General features: G+C 37.2%; 1 protein-coding gene across 3 annotated transcripts in view; it reads left to right on the forward strand.

The window, feature by feature from the left end:
• Positions 1-10684, forward strand: part of PTPRQ (protein tyrosine phosphatase receptor type Q) — a 137807-nt gene extending 127123 nt beyond the window's left edge. For all 3 annotated transcript variants that reach the window (XM_066993533.1, XM_066993539.1, XM_066993540.1), the window contains 6 exons: positions 350-484; positions 588-713; positions 2936-3084; positions 4720-4855; positions 8169-8292; positions 8574-10684. In XM_066993533.1, coding sequence (XP_066849634.1) covers positions 350-484; positions 588-713; positions 2936-3084; positions 4720-4855; positions 8169-8292; positions 8574-8611 — 708 coding nt within the window. In that variant the 3' untranslated portion in view covers positions 8612-10684. The remainder of the gene's footprint in view (positions 1-349; positions 485-587; positions 714-2935; positions 3085-4719; positions 4856-8168; positions 8293-8573) is intronic.
• Positions 10685-25443: the final 14759 nt, after the last annotated feature.

Below are 25443 nucleotides of genomic sequence, written 5' to 3' on the forward strand. Positions count from 1 at the left end.
TGGATCTGCGGTAAAGTTAATATGAAGACTTAGGTATTTTTTAAAGGGAAATACTAGCCTGATATCCTTTTAATATCTCTGCTAAAAGCATTTCTGTTAGGATGGTATTTCCAAAATTTTATTAGAGCATCGGTTCATATCTAATCTATACAGTGGAAAAAATGCCTTACATCCTTAGGTCTCCATGGCCATCTGCCATGCAATGACTAGTCAGGCCTACACCAATTATTTTAACATGTCTGACAAGGTTCTAGCATTAGGCATGTTAACTACAGGCACAGCTATGAGTCACATGCAAACTCTTTTTTCCTTACCAACCATTATGCATTAAATATTTTCTCTTTCTTAGGGCTATTTGTGTCCAAATGAATTTATTGCAACTCAGGGACCATTACCAGGAACAGTAGGTGATTTCTGGAGAATGGTGTGGGAGACTAGAGCAAAAACCCTTGTGATGCTTACACAATGTTTTGAAAAAGGACGGGTAAGTTACCAGTGTACAACATTGCTATAATTGAAAACTCTGTATGTAGTTTTTGTCAAATTTATAATATAATTATTGCTAATTAGTAATCATGTCACTGCAGATAAGATGCCATCAATACTGGCCAGAAGATAATAAACCAGTGACTGTGTTTGGGGATATAATAATTACTAAATTGATGGAAGATACTCAAATAGACTGGACCATCAGAGATCTAAAAATTGAAAGGGTAAGTCAGAAATGGAAACTGGTTGAATAAAATCTATCCAACAACCCAAAGAACATCAGATGTTCTCCATCCCACCCAACTACTTCTCAGTGTTCTTCTTTTAATCTTTTAATATGTATGTACTCTACTAGCTGTTTTTTCTGAGCATTTTGTTTTCATTTCTGGTTGTTTTTCTTGGTGGTGGTAGTTTTTTGTTGTTTTTGTTTTTCCTGAAAATTTTCTTCAGTTTCTGTCACAAAGAACTCAGATATATGGCCAACATGCTATGAAGGACTGATCAAGGTTACTGAACCTCTCTGGTCCGGTGGGAGGTGAAGTTTCTATTTGGACACCTCAGTTGTCTCTTCTAAAAAGGAGTAATCCTAACCATTCTGTTATCAGACAAATCCCTTTGAATATATCCCTCTCAGATTAAAGGGCAAGATTCTCTGGTGCAGCGCAGCTGTTTTGCATTGTACCACCAGCTGTATTGGCCTCCACCCCCAGGAAATTCACCCAATATAAATGAGAATCATCAGTATTACTCCCACTCTGTGCTGGGAATGGAGGTGTGGGGTACAGCATAGATGTTCATCTTTGCCATGATCCACCACTGTAGTTTCCACACGTTGGAAAAATTAGCACTCAACATTAAGTCAAACCAGAAGGTGGTCTTGGAAAGGAATCTGGTCATGATGACCCAAGATGAAGTCAGCCTTTTTTTGCATTCCCAGCATTGACCTGTGTTATATGTAGTGAAGCCACACCCTAGGACCTGAACTCAGCTATCCAAATACAAAGATGCATTACCATCCCAAAGTGTGTGCATGTGACAAAAGAAGCACAGCATTTAGAGGATTGTCTTGATTGTCAGCCCCATAAGGACATGTTGTGCATGTAGCACAGGACAATTGAACATTTTAAAATGACTGAGGGAAGATTTTTTTTTCAGCTAAAATAAGACACAGAGTAAGCAAGACTAGGAAAGGAGGTGTTTTGAGTAAAAGTATATGCTAACGAAATGCGAAGTCATGTGTTAAGTAGGATGAGTGAGGAGGGGATTGGAATTGTCTAAGTGCTCCATTTACATTAGCTGAAATATCTCCCACAAGGAGTTATGTCATTTATGAGCATGCCATTAAATGTGCCATATTGCTGTCTTTAAGATTGCACTTCACCTTCCATCCAAATGGATGGATTCTTGATGATCATCCAGTGCAGGTGAAAGGCATGTATACACTAAATCATTCACAATTTTTGCCATATTGCATCCAAAATCACTTCTCTTTTGTTTTATGTTGATCGGTTTTAGTACTATAGACCTAAAGTAGTTGCACATAATTGTTCACAGTTGCTCAGTGTTTCTTGCAATATGAAAAGAGTAAGTGGTTGGTTCAAAATGACAACAAAAATTAATTCATTGCACAAGACTTGATTAAGCTGCAGAACTCCTTGCTGCAAGATATTGTGAATGCTGAAAATGTACAGGACTTCAAAAAATCTGGAGAAATTAATGGAATAAAAGTCTGTTGAGTGCTTTCAAATTTTTAGGTACCACCTGTGACTGAGGAGGTTCATGGCTTGCAAACTGTTAAGAATGGAAGGGATATACTATGGAACTACAGATACATTGTTGTCTTGTATTATAATTTTCATTAAGATTTTTCATTGACTCCTGTTGGAAGCATGATATTGAGCTAGACGGACCTTTGGCCTGACCCATTGCTTTTATTGTTATGTCCTTCATAGTTAATTTAGATATCAGATCATAATCAGCTGTTTGTGTTGAGTTACTATTACTGCTGCTCTAATTGAGAGGGCACCAAATACATAGAAAATATATTTGTGTTGACCAACGTATTCATTTGTCTTAACTATACTAGGTCAGTATTAGAACAGTTGCCTTCCCCTAAATAAATTTGTCAGCCCAGTTCACTAAACTTCTAAACAAGCTACAGAAATGTCGACATGTAATCTACAAATTACACTGGTATAGTGACTGAAGTCAAATGTAGAGTGATTGCTGAAGTCATTAATACTTCATGAAAAATTAATTTGATGCCATCTCTCTCAAAAAAACTTGCAATAAGATCTGTGCACAACAAATTATCCCTTGATACAAGTACCATCTTATGGTTATGCTATTCTGACTTTATTTGTTAAATGAAATTGCTGAGAAGTTTACAAGTAGCTTAATGGATATTCTTTGTTTTTTAAAAACTGCCATATTTTATATTTTACAGCATGGAGATTGCATGATGGTGCGCCAGTGTAACTTTACTTCTTGGCCAGAACATGGAGTCCCTGAAACTACTGCACCAATTATCCACTTCGTAAAACTTATCCGTGCAAGTCGAGCAGGTGATAATACACCAATGGTGGTTCACTGCAGGTAAGCGTATTTACCAGGTCATGATTTAGTATCTTATCATTCCAAGTGCATATTAATGCTCAGGGAAGTTGCCAAAGAACAATAGTGAGTGCCCAGGTGTGGCTTTAGTATGGATAGCCATGAAGTTTTCTCCAACAGGGCTCCTTACTCCTTTATAGGAGGCAAAATACCAAAGTAGGCCTGTTCTTCCATTCTCGGAAATCCCATTGAGGTGATGTCTTTGAAAGAGTTATTTCAAAATTGCCATAATGTACTGCTAGATGTATCTCAAGTTTCCTCTTTATCTTAAGAAGAGGAATAGCAACAACTGACATGCTTTTAATGACTTCTATTATAGTTACAGCTTTTCTTAAGAATTAATTCCCTAAAATTGTGTTTAAAATGTGTGTGTCATTATCATGAAGAAGAAACTATTTGTGAGCCACAGAGAATGACAAATATGTGTAGGGGTTTGCATATGCTAGATTTCAAACTTGGATGCCTGTAAACATCTAACATCTAAACTTAGACTTTCAAATAAATGGTCTGGTGGTTACTTGGTCCAAGTGATCTGAACTGAGATGTCTAGGCTTGATTCTTTGCCTCATTCTCACTTAGTGTGACTCTGGAAATATGTGGAAGGAAAAGCTAGACTTTGTGCCACAAATTCCTTCTCTGGCCAGTGAGTTTGTCATGCACGGGGGTTCTTTTGATTTGTCCTCAGTGTCCTACAGTTGCCATCCACAATGTGGGATAAAACCTCCTTATTTTATTTGACGTTGTTATCATTGATAGTTTGACATTTTCCTCTACTGAAGGGGCCATAGAAACTTCTAAAGGAGAGAACTACACAGTCTTCGTGTTTTGAGGACTTTTATGTGTTTTGGGCCCTTCTGCAATGAATGCTATGCCGTTTGCACAACACAGATACATGAAGGAACCAGCATGGGCCAGATAATCTGCCCATGGTCCCAGTGATAATAAAGCAGCAGCATGTGTTCTCATATCCAGAAAACTCATCCTTTATATTCTGCTCATTAGATTCTGCAGGTTCAAAACAGTTTTACTATACATTACCTGATTATCTGTAGTGATATTTCTTGTATTTATTACACTAATTGCAGAAAAGGCCAATAGTGATTTGAAGAAAATACTATTCATTTTCAAACCCGTAATTAAAACAACACTAGCTACCAGTGTGTGCTACACACCTGTACTCCTTTTAAAAGTATTTTCTTTTAAACGTTTTGCTAGATACCATGTTGTTTTGTCTCAAACAGAAAAAGCGTCACAGAATCAGTGTAGGGTGTGATTTCAAAAAATCTTGTGAATTCTTTGAATCAGTGAACACTAGAAAATTCACATAAAAGTTGTAGGGTGGTTTTTCCATTTATATGGGTTTCATTTAGTTAAATCTCACTTGTCCTATACAACTCCTTGTAAAGTCAAAATCAGAACATAGCTCAAATTCAGATTACACTTTATCCCATTCACTAAGGAGACACACACACAAAAGTAGTGCAAACGAGTTCAAATTTTCAAAACTTTCTTCTCACAATCAGCTTACTTTAACCAAAATGTTCTGAGGAAATACACTATAATGAGAAAACAAAAACAAAAACAAACTTAATTTTATCTTGTGTATTATGTTTGCAGTGCTGGTGTTGGAAGAACAGGTGTTTATATTGCACTAGACCATTTAACACAACATGTAAATGACCACGATTTTGTGGATATCTATGGCCTTGTAGCTGAGTTAAGAAGTGAACGAATGTGTATGGTACAGAATCTGGTAAGACACATATTTGAACTCTGTTCTCCTGCTGTTAAAAAGTAAGTCATCTGATCTACAAAACTAGACTAGAAAGCTAATGATATTCAGCTACCTAATATATTTCCTATTAAATCCTACTCATATTTGGATTACTAGCATCATGCAAATGTATGCTTTTCTATCTAAGTATATCTTGGCCAGCAAAGTCTTGACCAGTGCTGAAAAAAAGTGCTGAGATACTCAGTTTTTAGAATCTAAATCATAATTTCTCAGAGTTTGAGAAAGTTCAAGTTTTGATTAAAGAACAGGAGTTTAAAATGACTTTTCTACACTACTAAATTTGACTTTATTTACTACCTAACTGTATTTTTTGTGTATACATATAGCATAGTCCTCCAGACTTTTAAAAAATCATTTACCTTTGACCTTATTGGTAATTTCTTGAGTCTTAATAAATTCCTGCAAATAAAGTAACACATATGGCTAGAATTAAGCACAGACTTCAGAGTTTGTAAAATTAGGGCATTGTAAAATTAAGGATATCAGTTAGTGATGATATAGTGATGATAGTAAGGAAGACCTCTGCTGTACTTAGAGATCTGGGTATCCGTAAAGGAATAATAGCAGCATCTAAAACTGATTCTAAATGCCCAGTGGAATGGAAATCTAGCTGTATTTGCATTACATTTCTTGCATAAATGCTCTGCAGGCCAGATCTAACCCAAGGCTGCTCTAAAACCTTTTACTCTACAGCATGACTTACCAACTTTTTAGTATGGGTGAGCAGTTTCAGGACAAACTTCCACACTGCTGATAGATTTGAACTGATTTTGATGTAGGGAGGCTTCCTCCACAGGGAACACATTTCTGCTGTTCCATATCATGTCCAAATACATGAAAAGTGTGTAAGAATGTGTGAAGGTTAAACTCTCTTCAGCAATTGCAGTTAAGATTTTGTGAGACCTTGTGACAGCATCACATTTCTTGAAAAGTACTGTCTGCTTACCAATCACTTTGAATTTTTCCGTTTGAACTCATGATGCAGCTAAACAATTGCCCATTTCCTGTGATGATGAACTCTGGGAATGCTTTTTTGGTTCTGTTTTAAGCTTTTGACTACAAACAGAATCATCTGAAAATAAGGCGAAGATTGGAAGACAATTTAATGGGAGGTCCTTCAAAACCAGACCTTAAAACAGTAAGATATTTGATAAGATCAGTGTACAGTTTTAAAACTTGATCAGTTTTTCTTATCTCTGCATTTGCATATTTAGGCAGATGCTATGAAAAGACCTACCAAAATGTAATAGAAGATGCTTTCATAATTCTGATTTCTGAACAAAACAAGTATAGATCTGTATACTAGCTTCAAAATCCTGAGGCAGGTTGTTCTCCATCCAGATCATTTCTACCTCATGTCTGCAAGCCTATAAAATGCAGATTAGTGCTAAAACTTGACCAAAGTGAACTGAACCTTGTTAAGCTTTATGGCAGATTCAGTAATCAAGCTATTCTGACAGTTCTGTGACAAACCACTACTTAGTAGTCTACAATTCATATTTCATGTGATCAGCAGAAAAGGTGTGAGGAGAGGGACAGTTCCTTTCCAGAACTCAGTTTAGAGATCCCTCAGTGAAAGTGTAGGATTAATGAGTAAAATAAATTTAAAAATCAGTTGCTGTCAGACCTAGTTTTTTCCTTCTTATAACTTCAAAATTGTTTTCGTTTTGCCAGCAATCATTGTCTGTTACCAACAGGCACAGAATGGCCTATATTTGTACAATTAAGCACCTCTGCAGTTAACACACTCCCCCCAAAAGTGGGCTGCATGCAAGCTCTCTACAGGGAACAACCCATAGTCTGTAATAACTCCTGAAACACACCTGGGAATTATTGGGGATAGTGGTGGTAGGTGTGGATCAAAACTATGTGAACGACTATTCAAACATTTTCAAGTAGTTTGGCTGATCAAGTTCCACCATCTGGCAACGTACCCAGGCACAGTTTAATTCACTAGTATAGGTATAATCTCAGTATCAGGGTATTCTGCCTGATGGCCTGTACATTACAAAGGCCTGCCCTTGGACTCCAGGTAAAGCTCATAAACTAATCTTTAGCGATATTTTTGGTCTCTCTCACTTCCAACCATAAAAATACCTCCAAATAATTAAGAATGTAATTAATTATAACTGGGAAATACCATACATTCCCATATCCTGCTTCGCTTTCCCCTGGCAAACGTAGAAAGATTTTCATTGCTACACGCCCAAAACTAACTGTATGAATGCGAGAAGTTATGAAGCTTTCAGAGTTCTAAACTCTGAATTCTAAATTCCACTGGAACTTAACAATTAGCAATTATTGAGCAGAGAATTTACACTAATATATCTACCCATGCAAAAATGAAGGAAGCTAACCTTATTTTGGTCATCTTCATCTGTGGAGATATTCAAAACCCATCTGAACAAGGTCCTGGGCAACATGGTCTAGCTGACTCAGCATGTTACACTAGCTCATCTCAACAGGTCCATTCTAGTCTAAATGAATATGTGGCTCTGTGATCTTGCTCATTTTCTGCATCTACTCCCATGTGAAGATAGACTTAATCCATTTATTTTTCTGACTGCTTTCATTCTTTTATTTTGTTATTTATTTCATCCTGACATTGCCCATTATTTTTCTCTTTTCAGTGATTATTACCCAGAGTTACTTTATGCCCTTGGAAATGTCAAAGTAACTTTTGTTTTCCACTCTTCACATTATAGTCTGCTAAAAATGATGCCACAGTCCAAGAAGTATCACTAAAAATAATGTGGGGTTTTTGTTTGATTTGCTTTTTTTTTTTTTCGTTTTTTATCTTAGCATAGTACATCCTCCCAGAACATTTTGCATCCTCCTTGAACTTTTGCATTTGAGTGCACCCTGCTGGTTTTCTCTATGCTATAAGGAAGAAAATCTTCTCACCGAAATATTAATGTTCAGTTTCTTCAGCCTTACTAGTAACAAAAAGTAGTCAATCATCTCTTCATAGAACAAACCTTTACAGAAAAATGTGGATCAGCCTGTAATTCTCAGTAACGATTAGAATAATTTCATGTATTTTACTAGCCATCTGAAATAACATCTTGTGACAAATTGTAATGCCTTATGCCTTGTAATGAATGAAATCAGGTCAGGCATGTATAATATCACCATAGTACTGAGATTACTGAGTTAATCTGCAGTTACTTTGATAATATCTGGATGTTATTATAAAATTCAAAAAGTTTTTTGTTTGTTTTGAAAGTATATTTTTCGTCTAATCAAACATCTTCAAATTCACATCTCACAGGCACAATATATTTTTTTGCATCAATGTGTATTGGACCTGTTGACAAGCAAGGGAAGTACTCAACCCATATGTTTTGTAAATTATTCAGCACTTCAGAAGATGGACTCTCTGGATGCCATGGAAGGTAAGCAGATACAGATTATTTTTTTTTCATAGCAGGTGCATCGACTTTCCCAATTTAAGAAACATAAACAAATACTTTGACAAGCATTTTTTTTGGCTCCAGGAGTGTAAAGTTTTAGCATTTTTCTCCCCTTTAGTCTCCCTCATGGTAACAGTCATTGCTCAAGCTTTCCACTTTTTTCCCTGTGAGATCTTTTAACTTCAGCCTAAACAGTTATCTGCCATTAGTTACTATTTGATAGCAAAGGAGGTTAATGTAATATATCTGTTTTCCTTTTGTAGGTGATGTGGAGCTTGAATGGGAAGAAACTACCATGTAAATACTAAGACTAGATATTAAAAATAATCAGGTTTTGAAAATCAGTCATATTTTTCTAAGCAAAAGGGCCAAAGTGAACTCCCCTATTTCAATGATTAAAACATACACTGATGATTGAAACAGCTTTTCTTCTATCAATGTGCCTTCATAAATATGTTAAAGTATTTTATTCAGATCACAGAGCAATAATGATATGAAGTACTTTTGCACAGACTGCACTTCTGCTGTTATATGAACACTGTACACATTCAGTATGTATTTAAATAGAAAGTGTGTTTGAACATACTCCTTTTTTCCATTTACCTTTGTAAAGAGGAACAATGAGCCAAATAAGATGTAAAAAGTTCATATTCCCAGTGAAGTTATTTTTGTGTGAATTTGCTGTATTCAGTGTGGTTTGGTTTTAAGTAAAAGCTACAATTCCTCGAACCATTCTTGCTAGATTGGTTTTAATGTTGCTGTTAGTTCTTGCAGATTAATTCCATTACCATCACAGTGATCTTTACCTAAATGTATGTTCTTGTGTTTTGAATCTTTTTTTATGAGTGGTAGCATATCAGCTCGTGATCCTGAACAGCTGAAGAGTCACCTTCTGACATGGGGAGGATTATTCAGCTTTTACACAGCACACAGTAGCTCTTCAGGGACACTTGGGGCTATTTAAGCTATCCTATAATGAGAGGGTTGTTTTTTTTAAATATGCAATGGTGATTGCATATGTTCAGTGCTGAAGAAAGTATTTTATGTTCCTGCTACTTTTTAAAACATATAAAAAATAATAATAACAATAAATCTATAAATTTATTACCTATTATGATGCATATTAGGTTGACTTCAGTAATAGGATGTTTATAATCCATTCACGTTTCTTGTATATGGCACTGTTCAGTATTTTAAAAGGATACTCAAAATTTAATAACAGTATTTTTTATAATGCAGTGTTGTCAAGTAAGAAAAATGTTGCTCCTTTCTCTGGTTTGTTGAATCACTGTAGACATTGAAAAGTACAGGAAGTAATATTGGGGGATTTAATGAAAGGAAACATCTCCCACTGGTTATCTTTATCAGAGCTAGATCTGAAACAGGAATGAGAGAAGCAGGAAGCTCTTATCTGAGAAGCAAAAAAAAAAAACTGGAAGAGTAGGAAGACTGCAGAGAGAGTATTAAACTGTGTACCCTGTTTTTACATGGAAGTATTCAATTGATATTATTGGGTGGGGGACTGATTGCTCAGTTTTACTCTGTGTAAAGAAATGTATAATTCTAAATAATACTAAAGCTGTGACCTTAATCTAAAATGAAGAACGTAATAGCAAAGAGACTTTGGAGTTGCCATCTTGTACTCTGTTCCGACAGAAGAAATCCATAGCCTTCTGGAGGCATCAAGCTCGGGAAAGTCAGACGAGCCTCTTTAGAACCTAGAAAGGTACAAGTGTGGGTGGTGTGTTTATGTTCATGCACTCTGAACAGAACAGTACATGAAAAAAACTTTCCATCTCTTAACTGTAGCTACCAGACAGAAAATACTGTACAGTATGTAAGCTGATATTTGTTCATATGTAAATGGCAGTAGGTGTTTGATGTTTTCTTAGAATCTGGCAAGGGTGGTGCAGATTACAAATCAGTGAGGGCCCTTTGTAAATTAGCAGAAAGTGCCAAATATCTAAATGAAAATTAAAGGGCATCATTTAAGGAGATGGAAATGGTCTGCAGACATATTTTGGGCAATCTGTCTTTCATGAAGACTGGCGGTATTGTAAACATCACCTGTCAAGCTAAAAGGAAAACAATGCCTTTTAAAGCTGGATAGAGGGAGAGAGAGGTGATGTCCACAGCTGTTCAAGTCTCTGGCAAAGCATTCGGTACAGCTCTAGTTTCATTTGGTTCATATGAAACATGTGTTCTTCATTTATTATACATGTACTTTAAAGTATTCTGACAAATTACTTATAGGGGCTTACAGATGTTTTTCATGATTTGTATTTGTACTTGGTAGCAGTACATGCAGCACTGTGATAAATTGACATTATAAAGTCATAATCTTTTATAATCTTGCATCCACGATGGTGGAATATATGTGTGTGTGTCATTACTCGTTTCTTTGTAGGAAAAAACTAAGAACCCTTAGGCAACTTATAGATGAACTCCAGAAGTTCCAAATGTGCTTAAATGTTTTCTGGTTTATAGAATATTTATCATGAAGATTCCTACATCTCCTTGTAGGGGACCTGTCGGTAGTCAAACTACATTCAGTAGCATACTTGCCTGACATCTCAGTAAGACATTAGAATCATTGTCTGTCTTTTCTGTGGGTCAAAGTGAAAAACTGAATAGTAATTCAAATATATTATTCTTAAATTTGATGTAAGCAATCTGATATATGCTACTTTGACACATTTTGCATTGTATTTAGGATAAAAAGCCAATATTCAGCATAAACTGGCCACAACTCATAGAACATATACTAAGGGGGAGAAAAATCTACAAGCGATTCTCTGCAATAACTATTTTTCAGTATAAGTGGAGCAGTAGTTCACTGACCTTTTCATGTGTCCACCAATGATTTACAGGGAGAGGAGAGCATCTATATATCATGAGATGCCCCAGACCTCTGTCCAGCCATGAAGAAAAAATTTCCACATGGTCTCTTGTTTTCCAGCCCTTCTTCCCATTTGCAATAGCTCCTGTGCTTGTTCTGCTGACAAAACCTGAGATGTGGAGGTGGGCAGGATTTATCCCATTGCTATTTTAAGAATATATATACATAAAACAGCACACCACTTTCATTCTTAACTTTGCCACTCAATTTTATACAGATTTTAGGAGCTACTAATGTATCAAGAGTCTATCCAAAGCAGAAACTGGATGAGTAAGAACCAGAGACGGATACCAGAATTTTTTCACCTGATTACAATTACTTTGAAATTGGGTCACACAGAATCACAGAATGGAAGGGCCCTCTGGAGATCTTCTGGTCAAGTCCCCAGCTCAAGTGGGGTCCCCTAGAGCACGTTGCACAGGATGGCATCCAGGCAGGTTTTAAATATCTCCAAAGAAGAATTTGCAAGCTCTCTGGGCAACTTGTGCCAGAGCTCTGTCACCCTCACAGTAAAGAAGTTTTTCTTCATAATTAGATGTACCTTCCTGTGTTTCAGTTTGTGTCTGTTGCTTCTCATCATATCACTGGGCACCACCAAAAACAGTCCAGCCCCATCCTCTTGACACCCTCCCCTCAGATATTTATATACATTGATAAGATTCCCTCTCAACCTTCTCTTCTCCAAGCAAAACAGGCCCAGCTCTCCCAGCTTCTCCTTATATGACAGGTGCTCCTATCCTCTAATCATCTTCGTAGCCCTCCCCTGGACTCACTCCAGTAGTTCTCTGTCCCTCTGCTACTGGGGAGCCCAGAACTGGACACAACACTCCAGGTGTGGCCTCACCAGGGCTGAGCAGAGGGGCAGGATCACCTCCCTTGACCCACTGGCAACGCTCTTGGGAGTGCAGCCCAGGATACCATTGGCCTTCTTGGCCACAAGGGCACATTGCTGGCTCATGGTTACTGCTGTCCACCAGGACTCCCAGGTCCCTCTCCACAGAGCTGCTCAGCCCCCAGCCTGTACCGGTGCTTGCGGTTATTCCTCCCTAGGTGCAGGGCCCTGCACATGCCCTTGTTGAACTTCATGAAGTTCCTCACCTCTCCAGCCTGTGGAGATCCTTCTGAATGGCAGCACAGCCCTCTGGGGTATCAGCCACTCCTCACAGCTTTGGGTCATCAGCAAACTTGCCGAGGGTGCACTCTGTGCCATTGTCCTGATCACTGATGAAGTTGAACAGGACCGGACCCAGTACTGACCCCTGGGGGACACCAGTAGCTGCAGGCCTCCGACCAGACTGTGCACCACTGAGCATAGCCCTCTGAGCTCTGCTGTCCAGCCAATTCTCAATCCACCCTACCTTACTATATTATGTTGTTCAGTACAATTCTATAAAAACTGACATCTATATACATGGAAGTCTCTCCATATGTATTTATAGCCAACTCTGTTGGATATCTGTAGAAGAGGCTACTGTCATTGCCCTCAACAACTGACCTGTTCTGCTTACAAAAGTAAGAGAGAACAGCAGCACGTTACATTCATATTGAATTTAAAGCATGTTTTAGAACTTTTATAAGAGCGGATATAGTAATTGCACATTCAAATTTGTCCTTTTACTGCATAGTGGGAGCTATTCAGCACTTTAATTTCACAACATTATGTGAAAGATCAATAGTGTGTGCCATCCGTGTATTGCTACAATACAAAATGCTCATATGCAGTTATTAAGAAAAAACAGCAAAGAACAATGAATTAATTGTATTTCATATTAAAGTGACATGTGACAGTGAGCTTTCCTGGTTACTTACAGAAATGTACAAAGCCTCCTAGATTTGGAAACAAAACAAAAATCCCCAAGATTTCAATTTGACAGAGAAGTGAACATTAAACCTTTGTAAACATGATATATAGGATAAGTGTGTACTTGCTTTTTCCACACCAAAATCACACTGCACAGTTAGTGTCTTCTTTACCAAGATGAACCTTAGAAGTGCCTTAATGTAAATTATTTGATATTTGCAAAGCGCATTCAGAACAAAACCTGGAAAAACAGTGATGGAATTGAAGATAGGAACTGACAGAAAAGTGCTGATCAATATGTAAGCATACCTGGTAGTCATGACTTTTTTAACAGAATCTTAAACAAAACAGGTGCAACAAAAGAGGTGCCGAAATGAAGTGAAAAAAATATTCCTTCAGTTACCTTAAATAAATAAATAAAAATAAAAAGTCGATGATCTATGTATCTGATTTTATGACCAGTAGCAAGTTGAATTAAAACCTGCACACAGGTAAATCAAGGACAAAATTCCTATCCATTTACATGGAGTCACAATTCTACTGACTGCAGAGTCCCAGCACAAAAGGGTCTCTTCACGGTTGTATCCAAGAATGTTTACATGTTATCCAAGAAACAAAGCAAACATCATTAATGCACTGTTTTGTGCTACTTGACCTATTTCAAAATCTTAAATTCATAGTATAATAGGGGGAAATTTGTGTCCTGTTGCCTCCTACAAATCAAGAACGTTTTCAATACTAATACTTTTCCTTCATAAATAGATTGACTATTGACTACTCCTCTAATTTAGATATGAAAGTGTGTTTAATTGGAAGATGATTTAGCAACAGAGTTGTTGTGCTACTTACATAGATACACTCACTACATATAGAAGCTTTTGCTGTCATGTGGCATTTCTAAAACTTTTATCTTGCCAAGGCACCGGTGATCGTGTGGACTTCACAATTGCGCAATGTTTAAAAATATTAAGGCTGAAGCTGGCTAGTGTCTGGTACAGGCTCCAAGCTCTGTTTTTTATGTACAGTTCTTACTCAACTGGGACAAAGCCTGCAAATGCAGAGGTTCAAGACAATGTCCTGTGAGGTCTGTGAGCACAATAGAGTTTTTCTGAAAACATTTTGACAGCAAGCTAAAATAAAATTTGAAAAATACGCTTCAGAATATGTATTAGGTGTGTAGTAAGAATTATACAGATCATCATGTAGCCATGGAAATAAATAAATGATAAATAAGCCAGATCCAAATTGATTTTTGTTTTGTTTTGTTTTAAGATCTGTGAAAAGTATCCAATTAGCTGTCAGTTTTAGGAGATACACATAGGGTAATAATGAATTCAGTGTATGTGTATAATTAAGCTGCATGTTCATTCACTGCTGCAAAGACTGCAATGCATTGAATGCAGTAGCCTGCAGCTGGAAACCATTGACACATAGTTTTGGGCATATCTTTGTCAATTTTTGATTTTAAGGAACTAAGTCAAAGAAAATATACTGAAACTGGTCCACTGTTTCCACGCTTTTCCACAACTGCTGTGTCACCACTATGCATGATGCTGAAAAGACAATTCCTCCCAACATTGTCCTTCATGTTGTGTTCTGTTTTCTATTTTGCATTGCTTCTGTATTTGTTTTTGTTTTGTGTTGTTTGTCTATATGTGACGTATCAGAAGGGTACTGTAAACAAATACGGGTCATCTAAGTCAGATACTACAGGCTCAATCATATGTCATTCTCAGGTAAGGGGTGTACTGGTCTTCAAACTTGCTCTCTATTCCCTTCCCTCTAAGTTGATTTGCAGATGACATCACGGAATATCAGCTGCATTTCTGCACTGGCCCTTTGCCAGAATGCATTTTCTTTCCTGTCCTCTGTGTGGCTACAGTTACGAACTGTAAGACAAGTGCAAATCTACTATAGTGCAGACCTCAGACCTGAACAGTGGTATCACTTGCATGTCTTTGCAGCGTAAGCACTTCATACAGTTGTAAGGATAAACTAAATTACTGGTTTCCTACCCCCGAGTTCCCTCTACTGCTATCACAAATTCTGGTATAAATTTTAGCACTGGTCACTGATTAGTGTCAGTTGAAAACAGCAAGATGGATCTAATGTTTGATATTTTGCATGGTGATTCTCTTTTCCCAAACAATGCCGAACAGATTACTGATTTTAATTCCTTTTTCTCCCGGCTCCCTTATCCAGCTCCCTTATCCTGTAGTCCCTTTCTCATATTCTTTCTCATATTCAACTGTGTAAAGAGAACTGCAAATCAATGGCCGTGAAGCAGTGAATAACAATGTCTATGGCACATCTCACTTCACTAGGGAAAGTCTGGGACGAAGTTGTGCCTCTATATTTGAGTTGAAAGACAACATTTAGAAGGTTTCAGTTATATTTGGATCATCTTACTCTGCTTGTTGATTGGTGTTACCAGGGTGATCTTTTTGTAGGATGACAGCTGCACACAGCTATCCACTGTAATCATGAATAAACCATCCTGGTACTCTTCATAGTCAATAATAACCTGAAGGAAGTTTTACAAGGATATTCCTAAAATATTTTGCAGGAGATGGAGTTGTGGAAGATAGGAGAAGAATACTTGGATAGTGGAAATCTAATACACAACTAAAGCTTTACTGTTTACTGTTATGTTCCCCGAAGCCTGCTGAGCAGGAAGTGCCCTGGAACACACAGAGCGTATTTGAGACAACATAATACAACCTTTGAGCTGAGTACTGCAACATACCGAACACTCTTGTCAGTCATGCAGGAATACATTTAAATAAGCTTTACTGTAAATGTCCCCAGCTCATTTGAAAAACACAAATACAGGAAACACATATTATGACAGCTGATAACAACCTTTGTGATTCGAGTTAGTACTGGGAACCAAGGGACTCTATTCAGTCAATGCTTTCACTAATTTAAATATAAAAACAAATATTTTTTCTCCACAAGTGCAGAACCTGGACTGACAGAATGTAGGCAGAGGAGAGGGTTTTATTCCTCTAATGAAGGCATAAGCAGAAAAGTAAGCCTGTATGTGTATCTCTCTCCCTCAGTCTGATGTCTGCATATGCTCTCCAGTTGGGAATAACTGCAGATTAAATTTATCCACTTCTAATGCAAACCATATATCAATAATCCCATTCTCGGAATCCACTATAAAACAGTTAAGTGCTTTTTTGTTTATCACTTGTCTGTTGGCATTCACAATAGTTCCTCTTAACTATTTTTCTTACAGAATTCTACTACTTGTCTGTAAGTATTGCAAAGACAATGCACATAGTGTGGATCTGGCCTTGCGTATTGGGCAGAAAATTCTTAAATGAGCTGCAACAACACAGCACTACTCACTAGGCATGGGCAAGGATCAACCTGAGGAGACTGCCTCCCAAGCATGTAATCTTACTCTCTTTTGAGAACAAGACAGTTATCTGACAGTGCAGTTCTGTCCAAGCTGGGGTATCCAGAAAACATTCCCAAAGCTGACTGACTTTGGGATGTGTGGAATTTAGTCCAAATCTCTCTCTGCTAAACAAGAAAATTCAGAATTAGCGTTATCACTGACACATACCATTCTGCAATTAGCTAAAGTCCTATACAACAGTGCAATAAGACAAACAGATGCACTGGACATTTCCAACCTGGACATTATACCTTGAACTCTAAGGACCACTGACTACCTGTGATTAGTCTTATGTTCTGCTTTGGTGTAATACCTTGGTAAGCCTAGGCCAGAACTTTAATCTTCCTCTGTGTTAGAGCTGAATTAATCTTGCCTAGTTTCAGCCATATAGTAGTTACAATTTAAGCTAACCCTCTCCTATTGTCAGTGGAGAGACATGGGCATGCATAGAAGGCAGTTCATGCCAGGTCTAGAACAGATCTGGTACACCTAGACGGAAGTGAATTTACTTTGTTTCTCTCACCTTTGGCTATAGGAGCTTAGCCAACTTGGCTATCTGCCAAATACTATATTCAGTAAATTTCATCAAAGGAGCACTTCTAAACAAAATGTACCCTTTATACCAACTGTACAGTTTTGTTTAGCTTTAGGAAGGTCTTAAGTAGGAAATGGAGCATCTGTGCAAATATACCACATAATTCCATATCCAAAGCCCAATGCAGAGAAGATTAAGTCACAGGAACTCATCTTCATGACACTGAACAGCAAAACCTCTCATTTCCTCTCATTTTAGACTTGTAAAGACATACTGTCTTCCTTGGGGTTCACACTCATATATCTTTTTCCTCATTCAGAATAGAAATTTGGAAATACTGACCTTGGAATAGTTACAGGTTATCTTAGGAAAATACTGTGCTGTCCTGATAAAACAACTATAAGGAAGATGCTTTCATAAAAAATGTTCTAGAATTCCATATTATTGTAATTCCTCAAAAATATGTCTACTCCTGTGAGGTGGCTGTTGTTGTAGGAACATTACTAAATACAGTACACAAAGACCATGACTGCATGGTCAAGGTGGTGGATACATTTATCACTTCTTGATTTTCCCTTCTTTTGCCCTTCCCATTTTTCCTTTTCTTTTTTGGCACTCCTAAGCAGATTAGGGGACATATCAGGTTGCTGGTTAATGGAGATCAATTGTGTGAGCTATACTAACTATGTACTAAAGTTAATGAGACAAACATTCCTCTCCTGTATATTGACGTGCTCTCTGAAACAAGAAGGAATCCCTGACTTCACTACTAGTGCTGAATGTCAGTCAGAGAAAGGTGGTCTAGCAAGATGGTCATGTGCTAGCATGGGATAAAATCTGTTTTCAGAGACTTTGCACATCTGAAACAAATCATTTAATTTCTGTGTTTCTCAGCTCCTTGGGGCGGGGAGGGAAATATTAAACCAGTTTTCCTAACTTTTATCCATCCTATCTGTTCATATTTGGAATCTCTATGGGGAAAGTAATTTCTCCCAAAATGTCTTTGTACTCTTGCTATCACAACTAAGATGTTGTCCAAGGAATAAATTCTTTCTCCTATCAGCATTATCCCAGTACAAACAAAAGGTACGGATATTGTCAAGAGATACCGTAGACAGTATCACTGCCACGAAGTGCTCATGCTTTGCTTTGTGTTCATCATCCTGTCAGTTCTTGCATCTTGATAGTACAGAACTTGTGGTAAGCAGCAGCTCTTGGTGTGGAAAGTGGACATTAGCTAAAACAGTATTTGCAGAGAGCTTCATTTCTGGAAAGGTTCAAATGAGTACCCCTGGAGCACAGCAGGCTACTTGCGACAAAAGGCACCTTGCTTCTTATTCAGGCTCTGGACATAAATCTCTTGTCCCTGTGTTTAGAATAATAGCAAAATGACAAGAATTAACTTATTTGAGATGCCAACATTTTTTCTAACTTGTGGTCACTATTATGATATACTACATCCACATGTAGTTTATACCACGCATACACACAAACATGTACTCAAGCTCTTAAAGGGACATCTAACTTTGTCAAGTATAACTATCTTCCTTCAGGCTAACAGAGGGAAGTATGACTTGGATTAATAGTTGTCATGACCATTAAGTCTTCTCTACAGAAATAATCGATTTTGATTTTTAACAGATTGCAAGGGGTTAGACTGAGGCTTCATTTTCTTGAATGGCCACTGGAACAAGTGGAAAATTATTCTGATAGAGCTGTGAAATACTTTGTGCCATCATATTATATGGTTCTCCAAAACCAGGAAAATGTTCAGTGGGGTCTTGTAAGGAGACATTGTAAAATATAAAATTGCTACAACAGCTGAAAGACAGAGAATGGTTCCATTGAGAGAAAACTAATGCGCAAGTGTCAAAATGGACAGTTGGTGTCAGCTCCAGAAGGATTTAAAACTTAGACATAAGCTTGAAGAAACCATGTTAACAGAGCCAATGTCTGTATGAAAAGAACTTTGTACTTAACAAAAATCCATTGTAAACAACATATTTGACACAGCCTTTATTAAAGTGCTTAGGAGAAAAGAATGGTTCATTAATGAAATACTTAAGTACTATATTCCACTGATATTCAACATTATACAACGTTTTCATTTTTCCTGAAAAAGAAATTCCAAACATAAGTGAGAGCTTGGTATATTGATAAATTTTGGTAAGAAGTTCATGTTTCCAAAAAGGCAAATCTATGAGAAAGTCCTTAATATTTCATTTATAATGAAACTGAGATTGCATATCAAATGAAACAAGATTTTCTGTTACCATTTTAAAACAGTTCTTTATGATCTATATAGAATAGTCTCAATCACATTTAGGAAATCAATTGTATATACTGTAGAGCTATTTATAGTTCATCTCAGAGGACTGCAAAAATAATTTTAGGCTTTATATTTCAGCAGAGGCTAACCTTGCGTTGCACATGGCTTGCACACAATTCAAATAAAGTTTCCTTGCCAAAGATGTATCACATGGCTGGTCTGCTGGCATGGCTGCGTAATCCAAACCCCTGACTTTGGGAGGAAGTGAGACAGTGGAAGTTGCTGAAGCCAACACCTTCAAAATAGCCCGGACACTCAGCCCAGTCCTGCTTCACAAAGGAGCAGTGAGATCGCAGGGCAACCATTGCCATCTCCTGCATGCGAGCCTTTCTAAATGTAAGCTCCTCTCTGGCTTGTCTGCATATTCGATGCATTTGTGACTTTTGAGGACATGAAGTTTTCAGTAAACAGACCACACCAATTACCATCCACCCCATGTTCCATGAAGCTGGAAGTGTATGAAATTCTGTTGGTTTGTTTTTTGTTGTTATTGGTGGTTTTTTTCTTCTTCTTTCCTGAAGGTCAAAGAGGGAGAGGCATTGAGAAAGGAGTAATGACGTTGAATAGGAGTTGGCTTGTGCTCAAGGATCTCAAGGACGTTTAAGCGTTACAATGCTTAACTCTGGGACATCCTGCTGTGCAGCAGAATCCTTAGCTGACACGTGCCCAACCTCAAAGCATACAGAAAAACTGCCACTAAAAAAAGGAGCTCTCAGAAATTATGAGTGGAATCTGGGAGACAGCAAGCACTGACAATGGAGACAAAAAGTGGCAAATTACACATGCCCACATAGCTCTGACTGTAACTCATGCTGGCTTGGGAGTTATCATCTCATTATCATTGTTGTCAAATAATAGGGAATTGCTAATTTTGATTTAGCCTCTAGAAGGAATCCAGGACTAAGTCTCTAGGCTTGTATTTTAAACATTCAAATAACACACAGGAGACACTGATTTATTTTCATCCTCTGCTTGGTTCAGAACAGGGATCTGTTTATCCGCGTTTATCACATCAAATATGCTGGTCCCTGGGCTAAGGCTACTGAGGAATCACTGTCTATCTGCCATACTCCAGTAGTGCAACTTTCAACAATATTTGAATGTCCATTCAAAAAATGATGTAGCCTGAGGGGGGCAGGCTCTCACATGAAATGTGGAAGGCAGCTGTTCACACACCCAAGTACAGTATTAAAAAAAATTACGTGAGCCTGGCTGAATCTTGTCCCATCCTACAAGAGTTCTGATACCTAGACTGCCTTCCTTTTTTCCATCTTAATTTTCCTCAGTTAATATTGTAGAATCCATTCTAATAGGAAACAGTGATAGCATAGATTGTAGGAAAATAAGGCAAAAAAGGAATCTTAGGAAGTCCCAGATTCTATCATATTCTGCTTGAAGGCTACATCGTTGCTGGCAGAGGTCTATATAGCTGTTGCTCTGCAGGCAAGCCAGTCTAGTATTTTTCCTTCCATCAGAAGACTTAGCCAAAACTGCCTTGTTATAACTAATTGTATAATGTATTTTCTATCCACAATCACAAACATCAGTTTACTGCTTACTCAATCACTGCCGGTACTTCCTATTAACATCTCTGTTCTCTAGTCTATACAACATTGATTCAGCATTTATTCAGCTGATGTTTCTAAGCCTCCCAGTTGTTCTTTTTAGCATTCTGCATTTTTTCTAGTTGTACCAGCTGTATCTGTTTTGAGATACAATGCCTGAAAACGGGTACAGGATTGCAGCTGAAGCTATAAAAAAAACTACATTAAAATCAAGATAAGTGGTTTCTCCTCATCCTATAACCACAAGAATTGTTGACTTGTAACAGGAGACTAAATTGGTTTGGCACAGCTCCTTCTTGAAGATTTTGTAATGAGAATAAGACTACTCCATGTTAGCGTTATTTACTCCTTTGTATTTTTCCAGAAGCATATAAATATTCTACCATTTTCTCAGCATTTTTAGAGAAACTTAGGTTGAACTACTCACCTACAAGAGCCTTTTTTTTTCTTCTGTTTAAGAATATACATTCCATTTGCCCATCTATAATCTTCTGCAATTTCATCATCCAAGATCTCTCAAAGATATCAGGAAATGACACTGAGATCAGTTCAGTTGATTTTCTAAGTATGCTGAGGCTGAACCAGTTTTAATATGTACAATAATCTAATTACTTTTACCTCTTGGTTTTCCTGTCCTGACTCCTTATCCTTTTGTCACTAATGTTAATTGTGTTAACTGGTTAAACCCACTTCACCTTCTTGTTGTAATTTGAATTGACAGAGGCATTAAGCACAGCTTCAACAGTTAAAGTCTTTCTCTCTATTCAGGGTCCCTTAGTTTTCTTGATACTATAATATTTGTTGAAAGTTTCTTCTTACTTTTTGTGTCGTTTGATTGTTGTTTTTTATTTGTCCTTTGCTGTTTTGATTTTGTCTTAAGATGACTATGCCATTCTTTCTTTCGCAGCCTTAGTCCTGTCTTCTGTTTGTTTGCTTTTGTTTGGTTTGGTTTTCTTTTATTCCATTTGGTTTGGTTGGTTGGGTTTTTTCCTCCTCTTACTTCAGCAACATGACTTTAAGAGCAGCTTAAAACTTACCTGAAACTGTCAGCAAGTTCTCTGCTAATTTAACCCAGCGTCAGGACATAATCCCAGTATTGAATGGTTAGAATTCTGGAAAATAGTTTACATAAAGTGTTACAAAATTCCTAGAACCATGGAAACCTCAAATTTGAGATGCTTGCCTGAGAAAGCTCCCAATAAGGTGTGATAATCTGAGCTTCTGCAGGCTCTTGTTTATAAACTGTTGCTGCTGCCTGTGTAAAACCAAATTCTGCAAAGACACATCCTCTAACCAAGAGACAGCTAATTATAAGAAGCCATTGGTCATTGATGTTGCTTGATTTTGCTCGTACGTTACTTTTCAGCTTGTGTAATGAATGATATAGTTGGTAAAGAGTGTCAATCATGTGATCACTTAATAATTCCCTGTTCCAGAAAATACTAAGCCTTAGCATCTGTTGGCAAAAGATACATAGTCAATTTACAATTAACTTCAGTTTTGGATCCAAATGGAGCAACGCTGGTGATCCAGAACCTTCAGGGATCTGTCTTCTCCAGAAACAATTTCAATTAATTAGTTCTTAATTAGTTGGCAATCTTTCTTGGCCATTCTTCACTAATGACACTAATGACATTAATACTTTGAATGCTGATACCTAATTCTCTTGTAATAATGAAAAGTGATTTCCTTGATAAGAACTGCAGAAGTCCATGTAAGGTTTCTCATACTCTCGATTTCTTTATCATAATGACCTTGACTGTTAGTGGACTGTGCAGGATGGATTTTGCAGCTTGAAAGAGATGCAAAAAGAAAATCTTGACTGTTCATGGACAATTAATATCACAGACAACTTCTGTCTTACCCATGTCACTGTTAATGATCAATCTTGTAAACATTTCAGAGCCCTTATATTCTTCACTGGGAACCCTCTAAATATGACTAACTTTCTTTACCCTGTTGTTAAATACTTGTTTGATGCCTACATATGAGAATCTTTGTTAGGTTATTCTCTTTCATATTGTTACGTTATTTTAGTTTATAATGTATAATACAATAGTAATATATACATACACATACATACTGTGTGCTCAACTGATTTTTTGGAACGCTACTCTGAATCTTTAACTTGTTTTGAAAAATGTTAATGCTGTCCTCCACAACCACAGTTTACAGACTGGTGTTCAGTTCTGAAATACAGGTTCTGTCCTGTGTAACTATTATTTATTTCTAGTGATCCTGATTCCTCAAAGCAAGACATCGCCTACTGATGACAACAATATGAGTGCAAGATGAAAGTAATCTGTGACTGGACTTGTACCCTGAAGACTGCTTTCCTGCTGTACACACAACTGCTCTCATTATCTCCACTTGCTATTGAATTTGCAGCTTGCTAATTAATATAGCTGCAAGTGACCAGTTCTGAAGGAAAAGAAAGATAAGGTGCTCTAACATGAACTGGCAAGTGCCATGCTATGAACTTACCTGTCCCTTACACTACCATCCCTTTTCAGAAACTGCCTGCAGACATTGCTAGCTGCTTTTTAGTGCTGTTCCAATGTTGCTGTCCCAAGCTGAAGACAGTAGTTCCAGTACAAAGCTTTTACACGAAAGTGTATTCTCATAAAATGGCATTTATAATATATAATTAGTCATCTAATTCAAGCACTGGGGTTTTTAGAAATACAAAGTACTCAGTAGCTCCCACTGAAGAGAATGTGACTAGGCTACTATGTGTGGACATATCTAAAATAAATTGATTATTTGTCACTTGGAGCTTGCAGCATACATAGCATCTGCTTATTATTGCACAGTTACTTCTGTCTGTTCTGTCTATTTTTCAGTTATTATAGTAATCAATAATACTACAAAATGATAATTACACTGCTTAGCACTTCCAGCCAAACACTTCTGTTAGCCTGCTGTAATGCACAAATGTTGTTTAAAAATACTGGCACTGCAGGTCAACAGATTCTGTTATAAGCCAGCTGTTTCACACTTCACAAGAAAAATATTTTCTCACTATTTTCTTTAAGTCTAAACATAGCTATATGTTGTCTAGATACAAATTTCAGAATGCAGATCTAGGATTCGTCTTCCAGGGATTCTCTATGTAATCAGAATACATTCTTAAGATACTTCTTTCTTCTAAGCTTTTCCTCAATGTTTAATTATCTTTTTTTTTTCTAAGAAACATAATTAATATAATTTCTCTAAAAATCCAAACACTTCTGTCGATTCAGTTTAAGCCATATTTTGGTGATTTTTTTTTTCTTTCAGGCAGAACGCACTTCTGGCAATCTTTTAGTCTATGCACTTTATCTGAAATGTTCTCCAGCATGGTCTGGTGAAATACAGATATTTTTTGAGTATGATTGTGTAAAGTCCGACTAGAACGAAAAAGGTAAGACTCATTTTGTCAGGCAGAACTTCTGAATACTATTCCTTTTTCACTCCTGTATTGTTTCCTACATGTGAGATGAACAGCATGGGGAAGAAAGAATCTCAACTAAGACAAGGTTCTTCCCTGACTGTGAGAAATTTCATGTTTTCTGTTAGGATGACCATAAGACTCCTCTGTACTTTTGGAGTATCACAGAGGTGACTTAACATGGTACAGAAATAGTGGCCAGAGACATTTAATTATTTCAAAAATCTCGCACAACAAAATTGCAGATTTTCTTTGTGCCACAAACCCACAGCATGTTCAAGAGATTGTTACAACCCCTACGTCCTGTTGTACTTCAAAGAATACATTTCTGAGCCTAAGGAATCTTAAAGAAAGTGAAACCTTGCATATAAAGATGCAGAAGTTATGAAGTGAAATGATGTGAAATGAACAGAACATACAGATGAAGGAATACAAGATAGACTGCTGTATTTCTTACACTGACAGATCACAGGTAACCTTATTTACAAAGCACGTACCTTAAATGACACACAGTCAAATAACATAATGACCTTCACAGCCTAAAAGAGTTTTGCAGCTGTGCAACAGGTTCTGATAACAACATGATATGATATATGTTGGATTCAAGGTCATTATTGCTATTTAATTCAGAGCAAATTTATTTTCAGAAGCCTTTCTCTTAATGGCTTCTATTTTCCAAAAGAAGCAGCAATTTTCCTTTTGAAAACCTGTGTAGATAAGATACATGGGAATTCTGCATTAACATTTTCTCAAGTCCCAGATATATTATACAGAATTTAAGTTTGCAAGAGAGTCCATCTATCATGTTTGAGGATGTACATCACTGTAACTACAGGAATTAGGAAGAAACTTCCCTGTTGAAACCTTCAGAGCAAGCTGTATCTTCAACTGAAGCATCTGATACGCATCTTTCTCAGAAAATACAGATAACAGATTTGGTGGACAGCAGTGTGACAAGTCATTCCTGGCACCTTGAACACATCTTCCCTATATTTTGGTGGGAGACAAAACTTTAAGGACTTTTGAGGTATTTTCCAGGTAGACTACTGACTAAGTTATAGCCAGGAAGGGACAGACATATATTTGTCTTTTAATGAGTAAAAGAAGCCAGCAGATGCAGGAGACTGTGAGTGATACAAAATGGCCCCAAAACACAGCAGCTTGT

This window comes from Anser cygnoides, chromosome 1 (assembly GCF_040182565.1).
Source record: "Anser cygnoides isolate HZ-2024a breed goose chromosome 1, Taihu_goose_T2T_genome, whole genome shotgun sequence".
Taxonomy (NCBI): domain Eukaryota; kingdom Metazoa; phylum Chordata; class Aves; order Anseriformes; family Anatidae; genus Anser; species Anser cygnoides.